Consider the following 10073-nt stretch of genomic DNA (forward strand, 5'->3'; position numbering starts at 1 on the left):
ATAACACAGCAACTAAGCTTTAGTCTATGTGTACTATAAAAAAAAATTTAATCACACCAATTAGATAAAACAATCAAAACATGCATAATACTGACTTTTGAACACTACAGGTGCATTACAGGTAGCTTATATTATGTATCCAGTAGTTTGCATTACTTAATTCGGTCTCATAATCTGTATCATATAACTATAAGGTTTTTGTGGCCTTCCACACTGTGCTTGTAATAAAAAGACAATAATAACAACATCGATATTAACTTCATCACGGTTTTGAAAACCAATAATGTGAACTACTCTTAAACCGCACTGAGGATGTTGCATCCTGTGGTGTCTTCTTCTGTTTTTCTCTCTTGTCGTTTTAAATCCGTGCTTCTGTCAGTCTACCGTGAGTTTATCGGACTGTTAACAGTGAAAGTTCCCAGCGACCTTTGCACAGGAGCTGTTTAAATGCGAAGTGCATAATTTGTTCAGTGTTAAAATACACCAAAGGTTGATTCAATGCACAGCAATATCGGCTCAGCCAATGATGGGAGTTCAGGGACAGGACAATATACGTGCATTACCTTCTTATTTTTATTCCATTTATGCCAGCAGAAAAGGAATACACGTAACCTTTAACCAAAAGATTGTAAGATTAATCATCAAAATAATGCCTACTGACAGTCGGTATATTCACGGCGCTCAGACACATCGCTACACGCTGACAGAAATAAATCCTCAGAAAATATTATCTTCTAAGTCTGCGGCATGCCGGAATTGGCCCGGGTCGAAGAACTCAGAATTACCGTGACTGGAAAAGTGTGCTAAATTCATGTTAAATGTGGAAAAGGAAACCTAAAATCCCTCTACTGTCGAGAGACGCTTTCTTTTTTTTTTTTTTTAATAAACCCAATCACCCAATTGGCTTTGAGGAAAGAGCTTGATCCTGTTATTGGCCCGAATACGTCTTCCAGCTCAGCAGAGCAGCCGTAACTCCTCGTGAAACTGGGTTCTTGGAGCTGACAGCGTTCAGAGATAAGTTTTTACAAACGAGGCACAGAAGGGAGTAGAACTTTTGAAGCATTTAACTTTAGATTTTTTTAAATAGCTTTTTAACACAACCTTTCTGGCCTCCTGTAATGATTAGATGGGGACGATGAAGGATGTTTAAACATTGCGGAGATAGTTCTATGCTGTTTAATGCTGTGGAGCACAACAGATCACACACACACACACACACACACGCTTTGCACAGCTTCTATTACAGTACATTTCAATCTATAGAGTTCTTGCCAAAATCAAATAAGTAAGCTATTAGTAAGCTATAAGTAAGATATTATATCACGGGAGATAAAAGTTAAATGGAAAGTAAAAGAGAAAGCGGCTGCTTAAAGTACGTAGAAGGAGCAAAATCATTAAAAAGAAAGAAAAAAAAAGAAAATTAATGATGACAAAGATGAACGCTTTTCACTTCAGCAGCCAAAGTCTTGTTTCATAACAAGCACAGTTTATTCACAGAGAACTTCATTTCTTTTATTAATCATGCAGAAACATATAGAAGTGTTTATGTTCACCGCTGTCCTTTTGTTAATTAATTTCTAATGAATTCATTTTAATATTCTTTTAAAATCTCGCCATGTATCTAGTTATGTGTGATTAACTTGTTTCGGAAAAAAGAACGTGATTTTTTTAAATTGGATTTTTCCGTTTTTTTAGCAAACCAATCAAACTTCACTCTGTTCCCTTTTGAAGACGAACGCACTTTTAGGTTTTAACGCGCGTTCGCATCGTAGATTTTTACACCGACCACCCCCTCCGACCGCAAGTATGACAATACCTCAGCAGCATCCACAGATTTCTCTATTCTAGTCTCTTCCTGATTCGTACTCTCGGTGGTCAATCTCAATGGTCTCAGGGCACAACTGAATGGACGTTTACCACAAGAGCTCTGCGGCGATCTTGAAAAACTATTCTTCTGTCTGAATTGCTCAAATACTTGAGGAAATAAAAGAATGCTGCGGCTGTTCGATTTCTAGGGCAGGTTTTTATGCTTTGGATGGTTAGTGTTATTAGTCACTCAAGTAAGTCACAATAATTGCTGTTTGTTTAAACTTTACCACTAGGCTATTGAGGCAAACGGTTAATCGCCTCCGTGCAAATTTTCTGAGCGGATCATTTTTTAAAAGACATCATATAGCTCTACTATTCAACATTGTCTGCAAACCGATTCAGCCGCAGAAAGAAATACTCCACACAGTTGTCTTTGTTGAAATCGTATGAAATGCTGCATTGGAAAGGCAATGGTCCTCTTTTCTATGGGCACAGAGGGGTGCACAGGAAGCAAAAGACCTTTATGACAAAAGGTCAATGGGTGTACTCAAGTCTCACTGACAATGTGCCTCAGCAAGCAAAACCCAACTATTCAGCTGAATCACTAAAAGATGCTCTGATGTTGGGGTATTATGCATTCTAGAGTGAAAATTCATCTTTATGGGGGCCGATATGTATAAACTACAAGTGAGGACAGAAAATGTAATATGCTAAGGCATATTTTAATTCAGTGTCAGCACACAAGGCAGCAAAAATAATATATAAATACCATTTGGACATTGTGTAATCCTTCATAAACTGATATTTGTAAAACAAAAAGGTTTTGCATGCGCATTGCATGCGTATGCAGACAATGCATATTCAAGCAGATGGTTTTATTAATGAAAACACATCTGGACGCATTGTTTAAAAAAAAAAAAAGCATTTTACACTGCATAAGCACTTTACGTGTCACGCTGACAGCTTTGAATGACGCACTGAAGTTATGGTAATGACGGGGAGCGGCGTTACGCACGGACTTACCCGGGGACCATTCGACTTCTGCGCTGAGGCCGGTGGCAGGCACATCATCAGCAGCAGCGCAAGGGAACGCAAAAATACAAAAAGGACCAGACCGTGGCAGTGCATTCTGTCTGACGTTGAAGCGTTAAGACGACTGACAGCCTACGGACAAGATTGAGTCAAGAACTGGCGGCGCTCCCAAAATCGCAGGAAATTCCAAAAAGTTTGTTTCCAAATAAATTCGTCCTCAGCGGGTTTCTTCTTTACGCGCGTGCGTTTTCATAGCGCCGGAGAGTACGCGGACGAGATGCTGAAAGTCGTAATGATGCACTCTTTCCACTGCGTGGGATGTACTGTCCTTTCCAAAGCTACAGGTTGAATAGTTTGCCTTACACTTTGGGGACGCGTTTAAAACCTAAGGAGGTGGGATTTTACGACGTGACTGACAGTGGGGACGTCCAATGAGAGTGCGCCGAGACGGGGGGGAGGGGGAGGGGGTGCAAAGTCCGCGGATTAATCATCAGTCCGCTTGGTTACCGCAAGAGTACTGACGCACGAAGTTCGACGACTTTCTTTAACCCAACACTCCTGCGAAACTTAGTTTTTTTAATGGGTGTTAAAAGTGCATGTATGTATGTGTGTGTATTTATTTATTGGGAGACTAGGACAATAAGTTAAATGTTTTTTTATTATTATTCCTATTATTACTACTATTATAAATGTAAGTTAATATTGTTTCTTATTCATGGTTCGACAAGCAATTGTTTAGTTGTTGAAATAGTCTCCTAAAAGCCCACCGTGTGTTCGTATATGTATATATATATATATATATATATATATATATATATATATATATATATATATATATATATATATATATATATAGCTAGCTAGATAGATAGATAGAGATATACAATAAAGAAGCCTTAAAATTAATCTTAAAATTAATTAATGGCAACCCTCCAATGTTATTTAATTTTATTTTATTTTTTGCAATGGTGCACATTGTTATCTTATATTTTGATTTCTTATTATATTACGTTATCTCATTTTATTCCTATTACTGCTACTATTATAAATGCAATTTAATTTTATTTCAGTTTCATGGTTCGACAAGCAATTGTTCAGTTTTTGAAATGTTCCCCTAAAAGCGTAAAAGCAACACAATATACAATATTTGTGCAACATATTCTTTAGACAAGTAAAAATTTATTTCAGTTTTTGTCTGGAGATATAGCATGATTGTAAGCTACCGTGCTTTTTTGCTATGCCATTATTTATTTATCCATAAGAAAGACTGAGAAGAAAATGATCATTTCTAAGTATTATTATTTCTAAATAATATTTATTTGCAAAGGCATGGAGACTATAGATAGATAGATAGATAGATAGATAGATAGATAGATAGATAGATAGATAGATAGATAGATAAAATTCAAATTTTATTTGTCACATACACATACATACATACATGGTATGACATGCAGTGAAATGCTTTTTAGATAGATAGATAGACAGACAGACAGACAGACAGATAGACAGATAGATAGATAGATAGATAGATAGATAGATAGATAGATAGATAGATAGATAGATAGATAGACAGATAGATATTGCTCAGATCTGCATGTGAGAGCTATAGTGATGGATGATAGATCCGCTAGCCTCCATTCTCCCGGGGTTCGTTCCACACATTACACCAGCTGGTCTCTGCCCGGCCCGGACTGTGTGAAGTTCCTCTGGGGGAAGGGAGGGGGTAAGGGGGGGACAGGAGTGTCTAATGGAATGTTAACGAGATCACTTTATGTCCTGTATCCACTTTCCTCCTGCCCGCTCCTCGTACAAAACAAAGCCGCTTTCTGGCGTGTGAAAAAAAAATTGTTGTTGGAGAAACGTTGACCAACACAGACGGCTGTTGTCACTTGGCCGGACTTGAAACAAATGTCTGACAAGGGCCGGAGAGAAAGGAGAGGGCAAACAAGCCCGAAAAGGGCTGTGCCGCCCAATTATCACACCGACCCTTTCCACAGATCCTCAGTGGTGGTTCACTGTCTGTTTATAGCAAGCAAAGCCGACAGAAAATTAGCAGGTGTCTGTAGACAAGACCAGCCAGCCTAAACCAGCGGGCACCCCGCCGACTCCCAACGCAATTATTGCCAGGCCATGCACATTTCGTAGCTTTAATCAACACTTCGGTGCAGCGCAGAGGTCTCTCCCCCCACCCTTATCTTATTATGATGTCTAAGATAGCCATGACAGGCCCGCTTCACGTTAAGTGTCCTTAATACCTTTGTACTTTTAAATTGTGTGGTTCGAACTGCTGTTAAACCCATTTACAGCTTTTATAATTAGACATCTGGACCCAGCTTTATTGTGGTTTTACCAGCTTTCAGAGAAGGTAAAGTTTCAGCTCTAGTCCTGAGAGATTCCTTCAGCTAATGTCTTTGACAGCAATTGTCTTCTTCAAGGCGTAAATGTCCTCGCCAGATGTCTAATTAATCTATGAAACATTTTACTCTAGATGCGTAAAAGATTACCAAAAAATATTCGTTTGTTTAAGCACGTATTAAAGGAATACTTTGTCTTCTGTACTGTGCAGCTCAGATGCGTTTGTGGCATAATTGCATAAAATCTATATCCAAACGAAAATGGTTACATTTTATTTTAAGGTGTCCATCTTACAGTATAATTTTATAATTAGATACTGAACAATATGAATTAAAGATATGACTTGACATATATCCTTGCTGTACTGTTATTAGTATTAATAACAGCATAACCAGTTCGTACATATAGTTAATTAATATTTTCACTGCTTATTTGTGAAATTACACTGCAACAAAGTCACTAAATAAAATGCACAGATAAGTCACTAAATAAAAAGCATAAATAAATAATGTGAATATCTATGATTAAGTCACCTTCTTATTCAATGATTTATTAAAACACTAAAGTAGACTTCTTCTCTTCTTCAGAGTTTCAGAACAGATTTTCCAAGAAATCTGCATGTATGAGATATCGTACGATATCTCATACATGCAGATTTCTTGGAAAACTCTGAAGAAGACTGTGTTCTTCTTCGAGCCCGATCTCATGAAAATGCATATCAGTAGTACAGCAAATAAAATTATTGATACGCAAAAATTGACTTGTATACATTTGCATGCATGAAAAATGCGTTTGCATGCATATAATATGCTGTTTTCATGTGCGTATGATACAAAATTTGTTGCTGTATGTCGTTTTTAATTGCCCTAGTATTTATTCACACTTTCGGGAGATCGAGTGGTATTTTTTACAGCAGAAAGCCCTGAAGCAGAAGTCCTTATTTGGTCTCAATGAAAAGCGTTTCTTAGATCCGGTCTGCGCATTGCTACAGGTGTGTGTACTGTAAGCGTGCGTCTGCTCCGAGTCGCTCCGTTGGTGTCTTAATAACTCAAGAAGAAACATTGTGAGTTTAGGGACTCGTATAACAAGACATTTCAGTTCGCTCAATACATCTTCGTCCGTATTTCTCACAAAGCACCCGTTTGACCCAATCGTGCAAGAGTGAAGCAAAGACGTGGACAGAGAGAGGACTTCAAACAAGAGAACGCGAGGTCAGATGCAGAGCTCTTTCACTTTAAAGTCCCTCATCTGGCTTTCATTTGTTGAATTCCATGTCTTTTACATGTACTGGCTGCAATTTTCACAAGCTCCCGTATCTGGAGGAGTCATGTGATACCAAGCCGGACAAAGAGTTGGTCCAGTCACTGACTTCTCTGGGGTCACCTTTGAAGGATACCTCTCGAACGCGCACGAATATCATTTAATGTTATACATAGCTCTTCGGTTTATCCTTCAAAGCAAAGAGCAAAGAGTGACTGAGACTCCAAAAAAGAGAGCGTTCAGAGGAAAGCGGGGTGTGAAAAGAACCATTGATACAGTGTCCAACGAGCAGTGTGTCCAACACCTGCACCGCCTATTCACCCAAGTGTTTACACAATGTCATCCGCAATTAATGGCTCTTAGGGGTAGGGCTGCCTGCCCTCTGCTGGGGCCCCAGACCCTTCCTGGGCCCTTATGAGTGCCTAATTGAGCATACCACCCTCCTGATTGAATTAACAGCTTGGTCCCAGGGACCTTCACCCCACCGGCGAGGGAGGGGGGGGGATCACTCCCTCTGTGCCAGCCCGATGGAGGAGGGGGGATGAGCAAGGGGTCGAGAGCGCTGAGTTGTCAAAATGTCAGCAAAGCGTGGCCCTTGCTGTTGGCAAAACTAAGCTAGAAATGTGAACTGGGGGCATTCAGAGGTCCCGGTCTTCACAAGGACAGGCCTGCCAGGTGGACGCTGGGTCCTAAATCAGGCATGTAGTTCATTCTGTGGCCTGCGTAGTGTTGTATTTCTAGACAGGTGAACAATATGTGAAATTGTGCGAAAGTAGTAGTGGGATTTTTGGGGTTATTCGCTAACACTTTACATTTGTAAGTGTAAGTGTAAGTGACTTTGCAACCAGCAGTCGTTAGAGTATCGGTAGACTGTCTGCTAATATCTTCTAATACTTTATTTTGATGGGTTCACAACGTATAACATACTGTAAGAAACTTTGCATGTATATATCGATTTCTACTAAACCTAAACTAGTCTACTCTGAGAGTTAGTAGAGATGTATCTGAAAATAAACGAGAATTAGTTCCCATGTAGTTGACATGTAGTTACAAAGTTACTTATAGTTAGTCGAATGTCTAAGCTGGTTATCAAAGTGTAACCTATTATTTTCATAGCAATTATTTTATGTTGCACTTTATAGAGTAAGGACGCATAAAGGAAAATGGTTGCATTTTGACGAATTAATAAAAAAAATAAAACTAAATACAAATTGTCCTCATATTCATGCAATTAATGAGAGCTGCAAAGCATAAAAGCTGCATAATAATAATTTTAATAAATAAGTGTCATTCTAAAATAAATACTTTATTTATTTTATCATTATTATTTCTATATATTACATTTTATATTTAACACAGCAAAGTAACTTTTCAAAAGTATTTTATGTCATGAACTAATAAAACAAAGGCGGTACAACAAATACAACTTTGCTGTCACGATTTTTCCTACATTTTTAAAGAAATGAATACTCTTGAAATTAATACATCATGGATAAATTAGTTTACACAAAAGGCACAGTTTTCTAAATTCGAATAAATGCTGTCCTTACTTTAAAAAGTGTTGAAAAAATGTATAGCTAATACAAAAAAAAACTGTTTTTTAACATTTATATACGAAATGTTTTTAAAAAGATGAATAAATGAAACTGTCAGTGCACCTGGCTATTTTATTTTCTAACATTATTCAAACAAAATATCTTATTAATAGCTGAAATTAGCTTGGTCCTTCAAAACAAACATAATCCCAATAAGCGTCTACAGAAAATATATCCTACTGCGGAAGACTTCCCCATGTGGACAGCTGGGGTCTTTCTCCAGAATAAAATCCTATAAGAAAAGATAACATAAGCAATAATCAAATTCATGTTTACCAAATACAGTGCATCGTTTCAAATAATACAGAGCAAAGCCGGATAATCCATTCACAATGCACAATTTCTAAAACACAAATTTGTGTCTAACGAATCGCAATTGGCTTTTGATTAACGGATTATGTGAATAATCAAAGTTTAAACTCGTGGCATCCCACTGCAGCATGCTTTCTATTCGCTAGCAGTAATTAAGGCATGACATCATAATTCACAAAGAAGATGTAATTCGGTTAATAGTGCTCATAAGTAAAATGCAATCCAGATGAAATAAAAATTGCAACAAAAAAACCTGTTAAGTCTTGATTAAGGCATAGAAACTTTTCCATATGTCTCCATCGGGCAACCCCAGTTCCAACGCTATACGAAGCATCTCACCTCTCTCTGACCCCAGCACAGTTTTTGGGGCATACTATTGTGATGAGTGAACTATATCTCCCATTACCCAACCCCCCACCTCAGATCTCATGCCCTCAAATGACAAGGCAGCATGCACGTTCCTTGATGTCACCCCGTGCTCACAGCTTTTCCGCGGACGGGGTCAATTAAACTCGCACTGTTCTTACACTGGGTCAGAAGTTTAGTGGGTCACCACCGCAGACTCCCCCTCCAGTTATCTAATCCTATTCTATAAAAATTCTCTCCGGACGCCCACGGAATCTAAAAGCATCCTGAGTTTGTTTTTGAATTTCTTTCAGCACAAACATAATGGAGTGATTTATTAGTGTTGGATGAGTCTCATGAAATTTAGCAGCCTGTCGAGATTTCTTTCGCTGTCACGTTTCTTTCTGGACAGTTAAGAAATAGTTCGTATAAAATTCTGTATAATTACTCACCTTCATGCCATTCCAAACCTGATTGAAAAAAGTATTGGCTGCAATTTCCATAGAGGGAAAGTGAATGGTCTTAGTTCTATCTAGCCCTAAAAAGCACAATAAAAGTATCAAAAATGCTATAAATGAAGATAAAAATAGACTATTTGTATGTTTTTATTTATTTTCATTTTGTAGACTAGGTAGTTAATTATAGGTTATAGGTATGCCATTTATTTATATATATATATATATATATATATATATATATATATATATATATATATATATATATATATATATAAACATTATAGACATTAGACATTAGATATGGTACCCATACCTACATATCTAATATATATATATATATATATATATATATATATATATATATATATATATATATATATATATATATATATAGAGATTAGACACTAGATTTTAGACAGGATTTTTTCTAATGTTACTAGTTACATCACCAGGCCATCAACGTTTCTTTGCTTTACATAAGAGCAACACAATTATGGATATAATGTGTGTTCATAAATTCCTGTGGCATGAAAACCAATAAATGGAAAGTTGTTTTCACTGCCCGTCTATATAGGCTTGGCCAAAAATACTTGGACATTTGATTTGTTAAAGCTTTTTTTAATTTTTATGTAACCAGTTTTTGAAAAAAAAAAAATAATAATAAAATTACCTTAAAAAAATAAATAAGAGGACTAACTTGACTAATGACTGTAAGTACAAAACAAACTTAGTTCTGAGGAAATGTGGTAATCGATGTTTGCAGATATCATTTGATTTATTTTATTATTTTCGTTTTTACGAGTAGCTGCGGTGTAGCGTTCGTTCGAATATATCTTTGTGCATATTGCGCCACCTAGTGTTTAGATGTACTTATTACTTCACGGAACAGACTGCCGGTGTCAGA

The 10073-nt window shown here is 37.2% G+C and overlaps 1 protein-coding gene across 11 annotated transcripts in view; it reads right to left on the reverse strand.

Annotated features, from left to right (window-relative positions):
• The window catches only part of smoc1 (SPARC related modular calcium binding 1), a 42329-nt gene extending 39126 nt beyond the window's left edge, over positions 1 to 3203 (reverse strand). For 8 of the 11 annotated variants that reach the window (XM_043262772.1, XM_043262770.1, XM_043262767.1 and 5 more), the window contains exon 1: positions 2833 to 3202. In XM_043262772.1, the coding sequence (XP_043118707.1) occupies positions 2833 to 2937 (105 nt within the window). In that variant the 5' untranslated portion in view covers positions 2938 to 3202. Of the gene's footprint in view, positions 1 to 2832 lie in introns of all 11 variants that reach the window. The other 3 variants (XM_043262771.1, XM_043262768.1, XM_043262773.1) reach the window with 2 other exon arrangements.
• Positions 3204 to 10073: the final 6870 nt, after the last annotated feature.

This window comes from Puntigrus tetrazona, chromosome 17 (assembly GCF_018831695.1).
Source record: "Puntigrus tetrazona isolate hp1 chromosome 17, ASM1883169v1, whole genome shotgun sequence".
NCBI lineage: Eukaryota > Metazoa > Chordata > Actinopteri > Cypriniformes > Cyprinidae > Puntigrus > Puntigrus tetrazona.